This window comes from Pholis gunnellus (assembly GCF_910591455.1).
Source record: "Pholis gunnellus genome assembly, chromosome: 1".
Lineage (NCBI taxonomy): Eukaryota > Metazoa > Chordata > Actinopteri > Perciformes > Pholidae > Pholis > Pholis gunnellus.
Window position 1 is genome coordinate 3,292,094 of NC_136528.1, and position 18,998 is coordinate 3,311,091.

General features: G+C 41.4%; 2 protein-coding genes across 2 annotated transcripts in view; both read right to left on the bottom strand.

Moving 5' to 3' along the window:
• The window catches only part of adamts17 (ADAM metallopeptidase with thrombospondin type 1 motif, 17), a gene marked incomplete at both ends in the record, with an annotated part of 38,943 nt that extends 35,457 nt beyond the window's left edge, over nucleotides 1-3,486 (bottom strand). The window contains 2 exons of the mRNA XM_079164921.1: nucleotides 2,747-3,099; nucleotides 3,429-3,486. Of these exons, the coding sequence (XP_079021047.1) occupies nucleotides 2,747-3,099; nucleotides 3,429-3,486 (411 nt within the window). The remainder of the gene's footprint in view (nucleotides 1-2,746; nucleotides 3,100-3,428) is intronic.
• A 2,769-nt stretch (nucleotides 3,487-6,255) lies between these two features.
• On the bottom strand, nucleotides 6,256-16,084 carry cers3a (ceramide synthase 3a; the record flags this gene model as incomplete). The annotated part of the gene is made up of 10 exons (XM_079159847.1): nucleotides 6,256-7,206; nucleotides 8,524-8,677; nucleotides 10,784-10,890; nucleotides 11,489-11,617; nucleotides 12,718-12,810; nucleotides 13,084-13,134; nucleotides 13,318-13,375; nucleotides 13,463-13,581; nucleotides 14,255-14,372; nucleotides 15,912-16,084. 10 exons carry the CDS (start codon nucleotides 16,082-16,084, stop codon nucleotides 6,997-6,999), a joined length of 1,212 nt encoding a protein of 403 aa, XP_079015973.1. The 3' UTR covers nucleotides 6,256-6,996.
• Nucleotides 16,085-18,998: the final 2,914 nt, after the last annotated feature.

Genomic DNA, 18,998 nt, shown 5'->3' on the forward strand with positions numbered 1-18,998 from the left:
AGTGCAGCGCATAACTGGCTCTCTGCCCTCCACGTCCACGCATCGCAAGTTATACCAGTTATATGACTCTTATATCGTACTTATAGAAGTTATAGACACGTTTGCATTCAGTTACGTTTGTCAGGTGCATGCAACATTTATGACAGTGTTGGTCAGTCTGTCTGCTTGACAATCCCATGTTGCTGCAATAAAAATGATTGAAGTGAGATGAACAGACTGAAAACTTTATCTTATTTGATAAAACATGTTGACAGTTTTCCTTTGGGGACATCATTTGCAGTTGAAAAAAGGTAATAAATCGCAATATATGTTATCGCAATACTCAGCATATTGCAGTATCGTGATAATATCGTATCGTGACCTAAGTATTGTGATAATATCGCAGTATCGTGATAATATCGTATCGCGGGATCTCTCGCGATTCCCACCCCTATTGGTTAGAAGTTTATAACTTTGCTAATAATTTGACCATTCACCTTTGGGTTGTCTTCTTAATGAGTCTAACCTGTTGGTCTGATTATCTTGGTGACTATAGCCCAAAGAATACACACACAACTTAAATAAACATGTGATGATAATCCCTTACATGGGATTTATCAAAGGGATTATTTAAATGCAAGAATACATTTATAAAACATATGTAATAGACGCTGATACTAAAAGGCCTGACAAGTCAATATTGCTGTTGCATCATCCGGGCTTCTATTGGTGAGTCAGTGTTATTATCACTAATGAGATGGGTCGACAAAACTACAAAAATAAGACCCAAGCTGTAATAAACCTTTATAAATGCTAATAAGATTGCTCAACTTTTGAGTGTGCGGTTGATGGACACAGATGTCCCACAATTCCAGAGTTACTCACAGATGGAAAGACATCAAGAAAGTGTTGACAGCGGTGTGCTGACTTGTGGGACCACTCAGTAGCAAAAGTACTAACCAACTGCTTTTTTCATTGAGTTTTCAGTTTGGTTGATGATGTGTCACGTATCATTTTCCAATAGCTGCTGACACCATGTTACAATCATCTCTGCCACAATAGTGCACCAAACATACTGTAAGTACAGAGTATGAACTTTATTGAATTGTATGTGATTCATCAGGCCCTCACCCTGACAAGTACATTACAACAGTTCTTTTTTCATATCATCAGCAAAAGTTGTGGATAGTAGCTGGTAGTTTTTGGTACCGCCTTGGTCCAGCTTCCAAGCGAGCCGAGCTGACACTAGAACTGCAGACCACTGATTGGTCAGAGAGAACTGTCACTATCGGGACATCCTGCCATTTTTAAATAGCCAAGCTATCCCCAATAAATACCACAATCTTTGTATTCACTCAACCAAGATTTGAAAGATGGCAGAATGAGAATCCTGCTCCACTGAGGGGTTCTGTCTGCAGTGGAAAACACAGAGAAAAGGATTTGGTACCAAATTAAGTCCAACCATGCAGTGGAAATGAGGCTTTTCCTTTCCATCATAAAGGTTTAGTTGTCTCTGCTTGTGATATTGTAAAAGGTTTGTTTCCATCTGCAACATTATACAGAGTAAATAACCCCATATTTTTTTATTTCCCATTAATTCTCATAAACTCCAGCTGGACAATGATATTATTGTAAGACAGCCGAATGCTTACAACTTCATTGAGGATATATAGAGGAAATAAAGGAGCACGGTCTACTTTTAGAGTTGGCGTCAAGCCAGTTTCTGCTGAAGAGTCCAGGACTGAGCCTGAACACCTACCTGCACACACACTTTGTATTAGAGATTATCCAAATGCCAGAGATAATGTGGAACGTCATTGCTCACAGTGGGGAAACTCAGACTTTCTTTACCCCAACAAGAAGGTCAGAGGCCTGGCTCTGCTACAGACTGTGACAGTCTTCGTGGATCTTTCTATTATATTTCTATTAGTAGCTTTAAGATTGTCGTCTTATTCCACACATTAACAGTCTAACAATGGTAAATGGTAAATGGGCTGTGCTTGTTTTCACTCTTTTCTAGTCTTCCGACCACTCAAAGTGCTTTAACACTACATGTTATCATTCACCCATTCATACACTGATGGCAGGGCTACCATGCAAGGTGCCACCTGCCCATCAGGACTATCTAACATTCATACAACATTCACATACCGTAGGCACAACTACAGGAGAAATTTGGGGTTAAGCGTCTTGCACAAGGACACATCAACATGGACTAGCAGAGCCGGGGATCGAACCACCGATCCTCTGATTGAAGGACGACTCTGCTCTACCACTGACACAAAATTTCAATAAAACCAGTCTGAATAAAACCGTCTCGCTAACAGCTTACAACCACATATCCCAGTCTTCATCGGCATCTTCCAGCCACTGAGGAGATTAAAAAGTGGAAATTACATTTAAAGTGTTTTAGCATCGGCCTAAAGTTTTCCCCCTTTGTTTCCTCTGAAAATGTTTTATGCTGCTCCATCCCATCAAAATGAAATACTGTCCATGTCCTCTGCATCAGCCACACAGAGTTATCTCTGGGACCTATGCAAACATTAGATAGACAGTATTGTGACTTTGACTTGACTGACCCGCTGGCAGGTTAGTGAGTTTAAAATATTCACTACAATGATGACACTGGGAGAAGATCCTGCTCAGATTTCAGCAGAGTGCTGTTGTTAACATTGAGTCTTTTTCAGGACAACCTGCCTTCTCAGTTTAAGTGAAAGAACTGTAATTAAAGGCTATCAACAAGTCCAAAACAAGAAGATGGACTTACCAGGCCACCGCACGTGCTCACTGACGCCATAGAACCCGTGTGGTTGACGACGGAGCCGGTGTAGAAGCAGAGCTGCTTCTTTGACAGGCGGCTGACCACGGCGCTCTGGTCCACGAGCCTCTCCTCCACCACGAAGTCCCCCGAGACAAACGTGCTGTCCCACGTCAGGTTTAAATACAGGCTCCTTCCGAATGCAGGCAGTGAAAGAAGTATGTTGTCCGGGTCGGAGGGTCCTCTCCCCGCGGGGTTCAGTGAGCGGTGCCCGCGGCGGTCAGAGCGGCCGGAGGACAGGTGCGCCTCATGACCGGACAGCAGCCTGGGAACCACTTCATCCGTCTCCAGCTCAGACTGGGCTGTGAAGAGGGGGGGGGAGACTTTACATCAAACAGCCGCCACGATGGGCAGAAATAGCCTCCTGTCCTGACCCTGTGAACTGACTGAACCGTGTAGCCACGTTACACATCAGAGTCTGCGGTTACCTGCGCTGAGTAGCATCGTATGGAGGGTACTCGGTGTAACCTTACACGCATACAGGAGACCTTCAGTAGGCGAACACTACACTAGTAGGCTAACACAGGCTAACAGTGGTTAACTGAGGAAACAAACTGCTTTAGTTGGCCTGTACAGGCGTAGTCTACACTGCATACAGCTCACACGTACAGACATCAAAGTCACTACTTACCACTCAATCCGATGCAAAGAAGAGAGAGGAGCACATGAGTAACGTGGCTGATGTGCATGATAACGTAAAGCAAGGTAGAAACCCTTGTAAGAGTTGGCTGGTTTGAAGGACAGGGGACCGGGAGGACGGAGCACTTTTTCCCAATGTTGGATAACTTTCAGTATTTCAGACTGGACTGACTTTCTAGCGCAGGACACGCCTACACAGCCCGGGCCGGCCTCTGAGGTCACGTTAGTAACATCCAGAGCCCTTTAAAGAGAGAGTCACGTCATCTCAGTTCACTGAGTTTTACTTTACAAACAGAGATTTTGTTTGGAGAAGTGGCACCGGCGGATTGTGCATAAACTGATCTGTGACTGGACTAAGGATGGCAGGAAATAGTGATGACAGGGAGGACGTGAGGATATGGATTGGACTGAACCACAAAGTTATAGCTATTTTATAATTTAATAATTTTTCATAAATACACTACATGTATTATAATTTTTTTCCCATTAGCTTATTTTCTCATTGCACAGCTACTGTCTTCCTCAGTTGCTCTGCTTCCAGTGCAGCTTGTTTTAAGTAGAGTTTTTATCCAATCAGATTTCACCTCTGTGTCTCTAGGTAAGAAGAGAGGCCTGAGGCCCTCTAGGTAGACCATTCTACCAATCAGATTTCTAGTTTGACATGTTGGGCGTATTCTTTGACGTGTCAGAGCATCCTAGGTAGCCTGCTACAAGTGCGTCAGCATTAACGTGCAGCTCAGCATTAACGTGCGCCGTGATTGGTCAGTGGGCTAGCGTGACTATTGTGAAGCAGAAAGCTAGCTAGCAGAACTTAGTTTTAGTAGTAAGAGTTCATTTAAATACTTAAATGAGAGAAGCGATGATAAATAAATAAACCTCAAATGAACTTCAATGATACATCTTACTTACTACTGGTAATACTGCAGTATATACAGGTATTGCAACGTCTTCCGGCAGTAGCAGCCACAATGGCAACATTTTTGTTCATTGTTAATATTTTCAGTTTTCAGTCGCAGTTTGGTTAGTTTTAGGCAACAAAACTACTAAGTTAGGTTTATGAAAAATATACATATCCTACAGCTACATATACACAAACAGTATCTAATGTGTGCTTGGGTCGGGTGCTGATAGCATTGTTAGCTACGGACACCCAGATGCTTGTCTCTACCATGCTATATACAGGGTGTAAATAACCACATTGGCTCCTCCACAGGGTGCAAATAGTATTGTTGGCTTCTAACACCTGGGTGCTTATAGCATCTGCATTACAAAATCATAATAAGGTCTAGGGTGGTTAAAAGATATAAAATTGAGGGTGTCTTTTCACCAGTCGTTTACATCTGGCTGCAGATGCAGGTTTGACCAATCCTAAAAGCAATATTCACACATTTTTTAAAAATGTATTCACTCAGTTGTGAAGAAGGCATCAACATTCAATCCAACCAGATTTTCTTTTCCTTTTGTCTGTTGCATATGTGGTCAGCAACCTGCTTCATGATATGACAAAAAAGAGCAGAGTGATGACAACACTTTTAATTCATACAGTTTTTCACTATTTTATTGCTGTAGCATAAGAATTACACAGTTAAGTGTTCAATACTACTTGCTACATAGTTGTGACACTTCATATATGTAAGATCTGACAGGACTTCATTTTCTGTGGGTTAAAAGAAACATAAAGGATGAACGCATTTCCAATAACACATCAACTTCATATTGTGTCATGATACTCACTCTTCCACCCTCCCTCATTTTTTTTAAATATTGATGAAATGCTGGCCCAAGGCTCGAACGTTCTATCCTACAACCTGACTGTAGATCATCCATAACCCCACCCAGTATTTCCATAATATATAAAAGCCTACAACCACTTTTCAGTGCTTGTTTTCTCCAGTTAAGTGGCGAGAAGTATCAAACACAGTACGTCATGTAATTATTTGATAGGCAATAGTAAACTTCCTCAAGTATTTTTGTCTTTTGTATATTTGGAAAAGGTATATCCTCTAATGACTGTACAGTACACCGATATGCAGTTTGTGCTGTGAAACCATATTATTAAAGATCTGTGATGTGTGTGTGAGTCATTCAACAAGTCCTCCAAAACAATAAAATATGTAGCTTGTCAATGTTCTCAAGAAAATCCCAAAGTAGTACTTTCTGATCTGATATAATATGTTCCACTCATGAAAAGTTGATGCCACCAGTCCTAGTGATAATACATTTTTGTCAGTGTACAGATGTCTGTGCGGCCCTTGCAGACATGAAGAGATCTCTGTTACACTTACCCTACAAGCTGCATGGATGCAGAAAGTATAATTTGAGTTTCTCACTGTAATAGACACAAAGAGATGAAAATGATATCCTTTTTCTCATGACTCCAATGAAATGACCCCAAATGTATGTTTTTGATAAATGGAAATCTTTTATCATAGTCATATTTGCTTTAATAAATCTAAATATCACATTTTGTTTATGTTTGTCAAGTTATCTATGGGAATATATCATACAAATGTGTGCATGTACACTAGAAGTTGATAGGTGTTGATCTTAAATCTTAAATCTTGTTTCAATGTTTCCCTCTCTAAATAGCAAGATGTGATTTTTCATGGAAGGCCACTGTTTGACAGTGTAGTATTAAATATAGACTTTTTAAAGTAGTGCATGAAGGTATGACGGTAATCTTCTGGAGAAGTCTATTGTGTCACAGAATCCCATTCATGTTACGATGAATAAGCTGTGCAAGCTAACGGAGGGTTGATATAAAAGCCAACAGGCCTTGATGGATGAAACAGGGAGGTTTTGTTTGCTTGTTTGGTCTGCTCGTCTCTCTTGACCTGCAGGGCAGTGAAGCGCTGCCACGGATAACATTGTGGGAAGGGAAATAAAAAGAGCCTAAAACATCTCAACGTTTCCCTCGCTGTACGTGTGAGCAGTGTGCGCCAGTATCTGAAGAAATCACAGGATGTTCTATTTTTTCAGTTCTATTTCTCCAACACATTCTTGCTCCCAACTGATGACATACCACTGCTTGGTCAGTGGTCCGTAGATTCAAACCATGACGCTCTATGTTCGCCTCTAGCATCAGTTTTGGACGTGTTAGAGATTTCTGCTCCGAACATGCATAAAATCTATTTCCAATATAAACTTTCCACATAGGTTTACCATGTGACTTAGTTAACAAAATGACTTTGTTAAGTTTAGGAAAAGATCATCTTGTGGGTTAAAATAAGTACATTTGTTTTGAAAAATAACTACTCTTGATATGCAACTGCTGTTAGTAAAAGTTGGAAGTTATGTAACTAAACGACAGTAAAATAAGTCAGTGGACATGAACAGTGGTCTCCTGGGTACAAGTCATGTGTTTGTTGGACCCATACAACCCACATGGTTCTCTCACTATTTAAACTACATCAGTTGCTCTGATAGACTGATAATGATACGGTTGGGTTTACATTGCAGTCAGTTGAATGCAATGACCAAGCTGTGGTATTTGGCGCTTCGAGAGCGAGACCGGATGTATTTCTTACATCTTTGGCTCTACTGATCAGACTGAGCATAAGTCAGTATACAGTCTTTGACCGGCTGATGTTCTCCGGTGGAGACAAGCATCCAAAGCCGCCGTTCTTGTTCTTCTTGCTCTCCTTGTTCTCCTTCTCATCAACTGCCAATCCATTGCCAGGCTTATGCTGGTCCTCACTTTCCTCTTCTGTAAGGCTGCTCTCTTCTTCTTCTTCTTCCTCTTCATTGTCACTTCTTTCATCTCTGGTCAGCTGTGATGTAAGAAAGAGACAAATACAGTAGATGTAAAGAAAGAAAAGAAATAAGGGAAAGGGTTGTAAAGAGGAAAATATGGAAGGAGCGGGAGTGGATGTTCAGCAAATACAACAAACAGCTGGTGGAGCCAGCAGCCAAAGACAAATAGAACCAGACATCTACCTGAAAGCAGATTTGGAATATGTGCTGCAGAGAACAAGCAGCAGGAGTTTGTGGTTCATGTGAGTTGAAACAATTTGAAAAAGTTGAATCTTTTTATTTTTAATTGATTCGGTGTAAATAGCAACTGTCTGAATAATCTCATAGCCTGTTTCCATTGAGAGTGTATGTGTGTTACAGTAATGGTATTGGTGAATATCAGTTATTTGCCCCTGGTAGTTAAGCAAACTGTTTCCATCAGAGCAGAGACAAACTGTGTACAGGTGGACATAATGAGGTAAGTCTGCTCAGTGATCATCAGTGCCGGCAGGTTATGTACTGTAACAACTTGTCACAGCAACATTACGTTCAACATGAATCAGAAATAAAACACAACCATTGTAAAGGTAACACATATTCAAATTATAAATCTTATTTAAAGAATAATTATTCTTAGTACAACTCAGGTACGTATTTTGGTAGAGTTTTCCATTATTTCCCTCAGTTAAAAACTCTGTAACCAAGTTAATGGTTGACATCTGGGAACATGACATCACCACCACCAATTATCTGCATTGGTATTTTTCCTTCTAGACTGTAATTGTTCACTACTATGGTTAAATTAAGCTGAGGAACACAAACTCCTTGGTTCAGGTTAAAGAAAGAAAGTGGTTCAAAGATATCAACACTGACTGTTGACAAGTAAGGGGTCTGCTGTGTTAAAGACACATGCTTTGTTGAGCCAATACATTCACACTACTTCCCCCTTGGCTCCAGGCAGTCATGAAGGTCACAGGGCCGTGAGAGGTACAGTAATTGTCGGGTAAAGGAAAACATGCGTTGCTTTAGGTATGTGAACAAACTACTGATGGTGCCGACTGTCTCAAACTCGGACTGTTGTCCAACAGAGGTAAAGTAGAACGCATTGTGACAAGGTGGATGGATGGATCAACAACATGGCTGATGTTTAGGGTTAGAATGTATACTTAAGTTCATCCAGTATGGTGTGGGAGGGTTTATGTCATGTTCTGCTTTACAGCTTCATTAAAATGAAGTGTTGTGATTCCTCGATGGCTTTATCAGACCACAATGGGAAATTGTGGAACGGCATTGCCAAGCAAATATTTTGTACCGATCAAAACATATTTGGAAATATTGATAGACAACAGACTTACAGTGCCAAACATGAATTTTCTGATCATGCAGACAATGAGGTAGGCCCAGAATATGTGCAGACAGAGAAGAACCACCAGCATCACATTGAAGAAGTAGTAGCCAAAGAAGGCAGGGTAGTGGTGAACGGGGTAGACCCAGGTACAGTGGATCAGCCTGAAACACAGCAGGATAGAAACATCAACATCTTTAATATCCAGTCATGACCTGTGGCCTGTGTAATTAGATGATGTTGTGCATTTTGGTACAAATGAAATGCTGTAGAACGTTTATGTGAGCAGATGGAGGTGGGATGGGCTAGCTATTGACCCAAAGGAAGGTAGTGGATATAAGACACCAAACTCAAACCTATAGTCTTACGTTTTTCATTTGTTTTATGCTAATCACTTCTTCAGTAAAAAACAGAACCTCTCATATACCCTTGGTATATTAGATTAACCTATCTTACATTTATTTCATCTTTTATTTAGCAAGGAATGTGCAGGGTCTCTTTTTTCAGAGAGTCTTGGTAAAGATGGCTGCAGTTTAACATAAAAAATAATTTCACATATTAGGACACATCCAACAACACAAGGGAACGAGTAAAAGAAGAGAGGGATACAGGCCACACCAGTTCTATCCATAACACATTCCTCCTGAGTCAAGGCTTATGTAAAACAGCAACATTGAGGCATCTTCGCTAACTTCTTTTTGTGGCCTCTCTGTGTCGTCTCACACACACCTAGCTTATCACAGGACGCTGATTGTTCCTGGCTCTGGCTTACCAAACACAAACACATTTATTGAAGCCTGACAAGATACACTTTTGTTTGATATGTAAAATCATCTGGGTGGACTGCAGCGCTGCTTCCAGCACAGCTTGTTTTAAGTAGAGCTTTTATCCAATCAGATTCAGCCCCTCTTTCTCTGTGTAAGAAGAGAGGCCCGAGGTCCTCTGGAGAGCCTTTGCAGTTTAAGTAAATGGGGACGATATTGTTGATTGTCATAGTCTTCAACCAATCAAATCTTTAGTTTGACATGTTGGGTGTATTCTTTGACGTGTGACTGCTACCGAGGTGCGCCGTGATTGGTCAGTGGTCTAGCGCGTGACTAATGTGAAATTTAAGGAAGCTGGCAGAAGTTAGTTGGAGTAGTAAGAGTTCAAATTGAAAGATATGGAAGAAATTATAACATTTTTAGGGTTTTGCTTCGTGTAGTTTATTTATTTTTATGAACGGTGTTCCTGGCTGACAGCGTCGCACATTTTATGGCTGGGAATGTGTTTCATTTTAACTGAGTGTCTTGGTGTTTGGAGCTATGCTACGCTAACCTGAGGACGCCATAGCACGGCAGGACTCTACGGTGCTTTTGAAAACGTTTGGAGAAACCTGAGTGGATCTACAGATCAACGAACAGGGAAACGAACGCGGTCGGTTCGCGGTCGGTGGTCGTGATCGGCGGTCGATTGGTCCATGAATTCGAGAAGGACTTCTTACTGGAACTGAAACGATGTACTGGGATTAAACTCTTTGTCAACAAAGAAAGGAGGATGGACAGCATTCGGTAAGTGACAAACTGCGTTTGTATTTTACACCTGCAGTAACAGTATTTGAATGGCTCGTGCTCTTGTGTGGTGGAATGCGTGGATCCCCTGCAGGTCTGCTGGATTGATGTGTCATGCTTTGTTGTCATATGAATATATGTGACTGGTTCTTATGACTTTCTTGTTGTCATTGTGTTAATTACGTTGATTTGACTATGCATTTTCTGTTAATGACGCAGTGTCCAGTGTTTTTGTTATTAAAGTTGAACTAAGCTTGTAAAAACTAGTCAAGCCCAATAGAACTTAAACAACTTGTTTGTGTAATCAGTTAAACTAACTATCTAGCCCAGTGTTAACTGCATAATAGAGTGGTAATGAATGAAAGCAACAACTTGTACACATTTGAGTCTTTTTTTTATTGATAATCTTGTGTTTATCTTCTCTTTTTATTTGCTCTCGATATATTTGCACTCTTTGCAACAATTTTCCTCTGGATAAATAACGTTATATCTTTAGAATACTGTAATAAGGTGTCTTCAGTGTGTAAACAGTAACATACTTTTCTTAGTTTCAAAAGAAAAACACCATCATATTTAAATGCCCTAATCCAACAGAATATATGGAAAGAACCTGAAATTAGCTTTAGAGCTTACTGTCATATAGCATTATCATGCAAACACACAGTGTTCAGATTCTCTCTCACACACATTCACACACATACACTTCATTTATGAGCTTACCAGAATGGGAAGATGATCAGTCGTGTTACCATAAACACGAAGGCAAACAGAACAAAAAGACTTTTGCAGGTTTTCTCCCATTTGGCATAGTTGAATAATTTTGCAGACTGAAAGATAAATACGTTGTATGTTAATTAACCATATTTCAAAACACAGAGCAAGTTTTAACTGATTCACTATCCATTTTCTGCTGTATCATAGTAACTAGTCAGGTATTTATTGGAATTACTTTGATGGACGAATCTGCCAACAACAATGCCAATGTCCAGTACCAATGCAGGAAATAGTGTGTCCTTTATGTAGAGAGGAGTTAAGCATTTGGAGATTGGGGTGGGGGATGGCATTTAGCATGGGTGAGCTACATAGGGCTACAGCTAGTCTCTTCAAAGCCGTGGCGACTGAAGTTGCTACCTGGATGGGCAGAGAACTTTACCATCCCTTCAGCATCACTGTCAATTTTGGGCCTGCTAAGCGTACTGCCTGCTTGTCAACCTGCACCCCAGCCCGCTAGGTTCCAGCCCGCAACCTGGCCTGTTGGCCTCCAGCCTGCACCCTGGCCGGCTACCCTCCAGCCTGCATCCCAGCTAGCATGCCGCCTGCCTTTCCACAGTTATTATTTATTTGCCATTAGTTTTCATGGATTTACAGGGCCGTTCAGAATCAACAGAGGAAAGGGCTGATCAAATTTGAGTGGCTGTGACTGACCTCCAGTAAAACGTCGGAGGCATCATGGACAATAATAACCAGCGTTCCTATTCGAATGTAGTTGACACACCAGGAAAATGATAAGAGGACCAGTGTGGCCAGGTGGTGGATGATTTGCTGCTTAAAGTCCTATAGGAAGAAAAAAATCAAATTAGTCAATTAACGTGGAGAACACGTATAGTTTTTACCAGACTGCTAAACTAGACTCCCACTAGCAACATCTTGAGGCTAAAATATTAGTTAAATGTTACATTTTTTTTCTTTTTTTCTTGGAGCAGTGGGGCTTACACTTTAAAGTTTGTCCTGAGGGTCATACGAGACAAATAGTAACGAGGGGGGAGTTGGGGTGTCATACCAATCTACCAATTAGGTTGCAAGGTCACATTTCTTGTGTGCTGATGGTGGCACTAAAGTTAACCTCAGGGGACCAGCCATTATTATTATTATTATTGGGTATTGGTAGGTCCTAGAAGCAAACTTCAAGCGTTGCTTGCATGAAAACATAATTAATTTACCTACATTTTTTATTTATTTTGCCAAAACGAAAATGTGTTGTTGGTTGTGCGCCGCTATCCTCTACAAGTAGGCTCTATTTAGTGTTGCAAATCCATGTTGGAAAATGGGATTGGGGAAGATCAAATGAGTGGTCGAAATATAGAAGTCATCGATAACAGAGCTAACGATGGAGCTAACTATAGATCTTACGACACACTATTTCTCCAGTGTGGCATCTCTGCAACCGTGTGACACACACACTGACTGAGCAGCAAGCACACAGCATTAGATGACCTAGCTAATAACTACACTGCTAGAGCTAGCGTAGGCTAATCTCCTTCAAATAAGCTTCACATATTCCAAAAAAATGAACCTTACGTATGTAATCTACCACAGCAAAACAAATAGAAAATGAAATAATCAAAACAAAAATAGTGGCATAGGAATGTTTGTATCAGGCTTTACCCCTTACACCACTTTCATTTTGTTTATAAAAAACGGCCATCAATGCTGATAATTTATATAAAAAAGTGGTGTTTGCAAACGTACAAAGGAGGTTTTATAGAACCTTGAGTACGCCTGCCAGTGAACAATTTTCTTTCATAAATCCCAAATCAACTTGTAAATGTGTAGTGTAATATTAAGCAACATTTTATTTGAGGTTTGAGTTGGTTTATATCTTTGATATTGATTTAACAAAGTTGAAATGTTGGCCTCTCCCAACTGCTACTCACCTTTCTCTTGACATCAAAGGCAACGCTTAAGAGAAGAGAACCATAGAAGCTCATCTCCAAGATATAATACCAGTACTGAGACTCCAGCATGGACTACGGACAGAGACACAAAAACAGAGTCATGAAGAGATGAACAATGTGTAACATGAAGCTGCAGTAAATCTCAGTCACACTGACAAAATGTTTGTCCCTTAAGGCTCTGCTCTTTGTCTAACCCCTTTAGCTAAGGAAGGAACAGCAGAAGACCCCATTGTTCACTCAATTCCATTTTTTTAAAGCTAAGAACAGGCTGATATTTAAGGTATGGGATGATATATCACATATACAGTAGTGTGTAACATAATGATTAAAAAGTAGGCTACAAACCTGCTTTGGAAAACCCGTCCATACTTCCCAAGTGTCATAAAACCAGTCTTTCTATAAAAACATGGAGAGAAATGTTATATTTGTGAATTTATTTGAAATGTAGATGGAAATAAAAGAGCTACACCCACAAGGCTGCTAGTAACTAAAACATTTGAACACAGCTTTCTCAAGTTGCTTTTCACAGTAAAATGTAATGTTTCTGGCTGAGATGTTCCAATCAAATGAGCGTCTCACATCGTACAGCGCTGCTATTCCTCCAAAGAACGCTGACAGGTAGAAGACAAACCTCCAGCTGTAGGAAGCAGAGAAGAGACATGTGGAGATCATGGCTATTGGAGGTGATGCATTATTATTATTATCAAACACACAAATTAGTGACCTAGCCTCTCTGAATTTCTTCAGTGTTCCGGGAAGGTCCTGACTGCGTCTTCTTCTGAACCAGCGTAAAACTTGTCTCACTGACAAACTGCTTTTCTTAGACAGCCCATCGATGTCTGCCTGAGAAGTAGTGAACACACACATACACAAAAAAGGGAGGGTTGAGTGTGTTATACAGACGACTATTCACACTTACATTCAGGCAATTTAGAGTCATCAATTAACCAAAAGCTGCACGTCTTTGGACTGTGGGAGGAAGCCGGAGAACCTGGACAGAACCCTCTTGCTGTGAGGCGACAGTGATACACCACCGTGCACCGCATAGATGCAGGTTTCTTTTCTATCGACATTTGTTTCCCATCTGTTATCCTGTCCTCCTGTCCTCTGTCCCCTTGTCTCAGCCAGCAGAGAAGTTTAAAAAAACAAACTAAGATAAACAGTCAGACTAGAGAGAGACAGCTTCTGTTTCAACTTCTATGTAAGAAAAAAAGCTTTTGGCCGATCTTTCGTGCTGTGTTTGTGTAAACTTAGTGGTGGTAGATGCAGACAGAGCTGATATAAATATGTTTCTTTTTTGTTGACCTGTTCATTGTTGTTGCAGAGATGTATTGATAAAGTATTAGCTTTTTACTTGTGAATGTTTTATTACAGTTTCTGTTTCAGCATGTTTCTGTACTTCGTCGTATCTGAATTTTCAGTGTTTTTTTCTGAATGCTGTACATGTTGCCAAACGGATTAAGATGTTTTTATTTTGCAATGTGTTGCGCTCTCAGTTGAGCGGGAATATGTTTACCTGAGCAGGATTTCTACTCTGAGTAATGTAGTAACGTTCCAGGACAGGGTTGTCCTGCGCTTTCAGGTGGACTCTCGTCTTGATCCCAGCGGAGACTGCGAGTGGTGTCGCTATCCACCTGAAATACATTTAACACACACAGGGTTCAATTCTAACAATGCCAGAGTTAGCAAAGATTTAGTTGTATTGATGGCATGTTCATTTACATATCACAGATGCATTAATCGTTGCCATGATTACTCATAAGACTATTATTAATATTCTGGTATGATGACTTTTTGCATGCTTCTGGAGTGTTGCTCAGCTGGCGAACCGTGACGGTCAGAGTGAAGTGTCTTCTTGTTTGTTTGATTGTTTGTTGACTGAGTCAAGGAAGTAAGAAACTCATTAAAAAAATTAATAGAGCAAGAAGTAACTGATTTTATCAATGGCAGACAGGAGGAACCGAGGGGAAAGCTAGCCATCTCCTCCACCAGGGAGCAGCTCCATTTCCCTGCACCTGTTCTTCCTACCCAGGGAATTTGGGCAGGTGATTTTGACAGCTGTTTATATTCTACCATCGGCTATTACAACACAGGTTTCACAGACAATCTATCAATGTATTGAAAAGCTAACTATCTCTCGTGTTGCATCCAAAATCATTCTGGGGGATTTTAACACCAGCAAACTGAATTCTATTCTGTTCTGCTCCGTGTATTTCTGGTCCTCCCGTGCCTCTCTCCCCACCAGCGGGTGCAGCAATACGGCCTGGGTCTCCAGCAGCGTGGTGTCGGCTCCCAGCGGGCTACAACAGACGAACAAGAGGTAGAGGTAAAGAAAGGGGATCTGGAGGGAGAGGCCGTAGCGTCCAAGGGCACCCTCCTCTGGGTAAAGATGAGTGCTACATCTGTCACCAAAAAGGACATTGGGCAGCTGACTTTCCCCGCAGAGATGACAGTCATCCCCAGGGGCCACAGAACCGCTGGATGTCTGACTGAACCGAGATTACCGCCTCAGCACCGCAGCTATCCCCTGACCCGGCCGCTGTCGTCTGCCGAGCAACAGCGACCTCCAGTTCCAGCCGCCCCAGAGCCCCAGAGCCCCAGAGTCCCAGAGTCCCAGAGCCGCAGTGATTTCCAGTTCCGGACCCCGCTGGGCCACCATCTGAATCCTGTTCCCCGGAGCCCCGTCTCCGAGAATCCGAATCCTGTTCCCCGTCTGGTCCCCAGCCTCTAGAGTGCAGTTCCTCTCTCGATCCGTCCTCCGGACCCCCAGTCTCTAGAGTTCCATCCTCCGGACCCCAAGTCTCCCCAGTCCGGCCGTCCCCCCGAGCACCTGTGTCCGGAGCAACTCTGGATCCAGCCGTCCCTCCTCCGGACCCCCTCCACCCACCCGGTTTTGAACTCCCTGTTGTGTTCTGGTAACGATTCCTATTTGTGTTTATTAAATACCTGCTTCACGCTACTCTGCCTGGTCTGCGTTTGAGTCCTCCATCATGCCCCGTGACACAACAATAACAATCCTACTAACAACACTTGTTAGTAGGATGCATTCACTGTTGGTTTGAATATCACAGAACATATCCTTTAAACTGTAACATACTGTGTAATCCTTCGACAGAGAGGGATGTGCTGTTGGTACAGTATGGGATAATAGAAGCACGGAGTGTGGATCTTACCTTTCAAACAGGTATCTGATTAGTAAGAAGGCAAAGGTGTAGGGGACAGTGACGTAGAGATGTGAGGCTTTGGCATAGACCCGGCCCTCCCTGTCCTCCAGGTCAGCCCATGTCAGGTTCACAGGCAGCCAGATTCTGTCCCACCAGAACCAATCGTACAGTGTGTCAAACATCCCTTCAACCTAACAGAGCGCCGGGTCACAAAAACACAAGAAGTTAGGTTATACTGTAGTAGCCACCAATTGACATGCAGCACTGTCTGTAGCTGTTATTCATAAGGACAGGACCATGACATGGCTGACGGTTCAAGTAAAGCAAAAGTGTCCAGAAACAAAGAGGTGATGAACTGATCCTTTGATATTGTCACGATATCTCGTACGGAATTTAACTTATTTGCGTGTTACTTACTTATTTGTATAACCTGGATGAGCAGCTTTCACTTTGGTGCAAAGTGCTTCCACGTTTGGACCATTTCATACAACCATGGTTCTGTCTTTGACTGTGTGCAGTGTGACTTGCACACTATCTATCACTGTCATGATACTATGTTTGTCAAATGTTTGCATTTATCTTTGGAGTGGAAAGACGCAGAGAAAGGGAGAGAGAAGAGCAACAGAATGCAGCAATGTGCTTCTGGTGAGAACATCGTGGCTGTGATTCTTTTCTAAAAAGCCCAGCGTCTGCATCTGACTGATGTGACAGCCATCAATAAGACAGCACTCTGTGGTGGCGAGATGAGCGGAGAGGTTCAGTCGGGTTCACTGCAGCCCTTTTACACACTAGAACGCTGTGAAGACTGAAATCCTACTCGTTGATAAATGCACAGCAACAGAAGATATTATAGAAACTGCCTTCGTTCTTTTGTGCCATTCTTTAATGCTATTTGATGTTTTCTTGGATTTCTAATGACGGAGTTAGAATTTGAGTTGGCTTATCTCTTTTGGGATTAAAAGGTGCTCATGGAATAGTTATGGTTCATTTAGCACAAACACTGCTGTTTGAATGTTTATGATCAGTGGATCTACAGCCTGTACTTGGTGGTGGTGAAGTTAACATTTGTGTAGACAATCAGCCACACAACATGCAGAGATAACATTAAATGAGAGCAGTTGATATACAGGAGAATCAATATTTGAAAGCAATGCCTGAGAGCCTTACTGCATTATACTCCATTATATTTGTATATTGTGAATGGTCACCTGGTGCCTGAATTTTGTGTTTTCCACTCAGAAATGTCCTGGGGGAAGAGATCCAGACCTTCACTTAATATTTAAACCAAACCTACGCCCTTGATTTCCTAAACACATATTGACCCAGTGGTCCCTCCCTTACTCCCAACAAGACGTCCTCACCTTTTTGTGCAGTTAAAGTCTGCATTTTTGCAAAGAAGGCAGCTGAGCGGTGTGACGTCTGAAGTCACGGAGAGCAAGACCTGCAGCGTTGTATCTAAGTTTGAAAAATAAAACTTCTAAAACACTCCACGAAATGTGTCTGAGTTTATAGAGGAAGATTTTAGAGGAAGATCTTAAGTATCAAACACAACCTTTCATTATTAAAGAATACTTCATTAGCAACCAATCTACTTCCTGTTTACATCGGCAACTACCTTCATGCCCAGTGTACGTGAATAGTTACGTGATATTCATTTTCAGGCGTGTTAGTCTGGACGGAGATCATTTTGAGAAAAACGATGCTGAAACGTTTTTTGTTTTAAAACTTTTAAAATGTATTAGTGTGGATGTAGCCTAACACACTCGGCCAAATTCTACTCTGTAATCCCAGATTTTAATGAGCTCTCAAAATAAAAAACACACACACACCTGTTTGTTGAAATGTAATTGTAATGCTGTTTATATATAATTATTATATAACAATCTAATATTATGTTAATATTCATAATAATATTATTGTGTACTTTTGTATTTCGAAGCTTTGCCAACATTGTTTCTTTTTGTTGAAACTTTCATGCTGATGAAGCCACATTGAATTAAACAGAGAGAGAGAGATATAGTGCAGCCTAGCAACAAATCACAGTCGAAAGCAGTTAATAATGGTGTCTGTGTGTTTGTGTGTTCTGCTCGGTCAGATTATAGTAAAAATCCTCAGTAGAAGCCAAGTTGTTGAGTTCTGCTGGCCAATCAGATAAATACACCTGACGTGGCTTCCTGTCTAGCTTCTGTAGGTTGATACAATCTCTAATTTTGTTTTTGTTTGTCTAAGGTGAATGTTAAATGGAATTGTACTTGTATAGCGCCTTTCTAGTCTTCCGACCACTCAAAGTGCTTTAACACGACATGTCATCATTCACCCATTCACACACCGACGACGCAGCTACAGGAGAAATTTGAGGTTAAGTGTCTTGCCCAAAGACACATCGACATGGACTACTGGAGCTGGGGATTGATTCACTTTAATAACTTCATGTTCCAGGTGAGGCGGGGCTCTTACAGTACCAGTGGTTCGGTTTTGATTTTATGATAAACATGAGCTGAGTCATGTTACGTAGGTACAAGCTGAAAGCCAGCAGCTGCTTTGTTCTATAACTACAACGGAGAGCTCATTGGAGCAGACAAGTGAGAATCCCATAAATATGCTTATCCGATGTAGTCTGACAGTCATTAAAGATACAATGTTTGGATGGTTTGTTTAGTTCCCCTTTGGATTCTGGGATCATATATCAGAGCCTGTTAGAGTCAGCACCAGCATTAGCCTCTGCTTGCATTGAGCTCATATGTTTCACCTTCAACACATTGACTTTCATTTGGCTCTGTTAAAAATCTCTCTCAGTTCAATTCCAATATATTCATTACAATTTATGTTGGAAGCCTATACATCCATAACACCGACAGACCGCTCAGGGGGCACTCTGATTCATCAGTAACATGTTTTCACTGAAATCCATCAGGGATTCGCTCTGTAATGTCCAATAGGAAACATGTTCAGCCTCTGTGTTGTACAGACTTCTCCTCTGGTTGACTCAGTAGAAAAAGTAGAAACGTTTCCTCTGAAATGTTTTCAAATGACCTAAAGAAGAATACAACCTCTGAATCAGCTTTAAAAAAAAGATGACCTCAGGTTTGATTAATA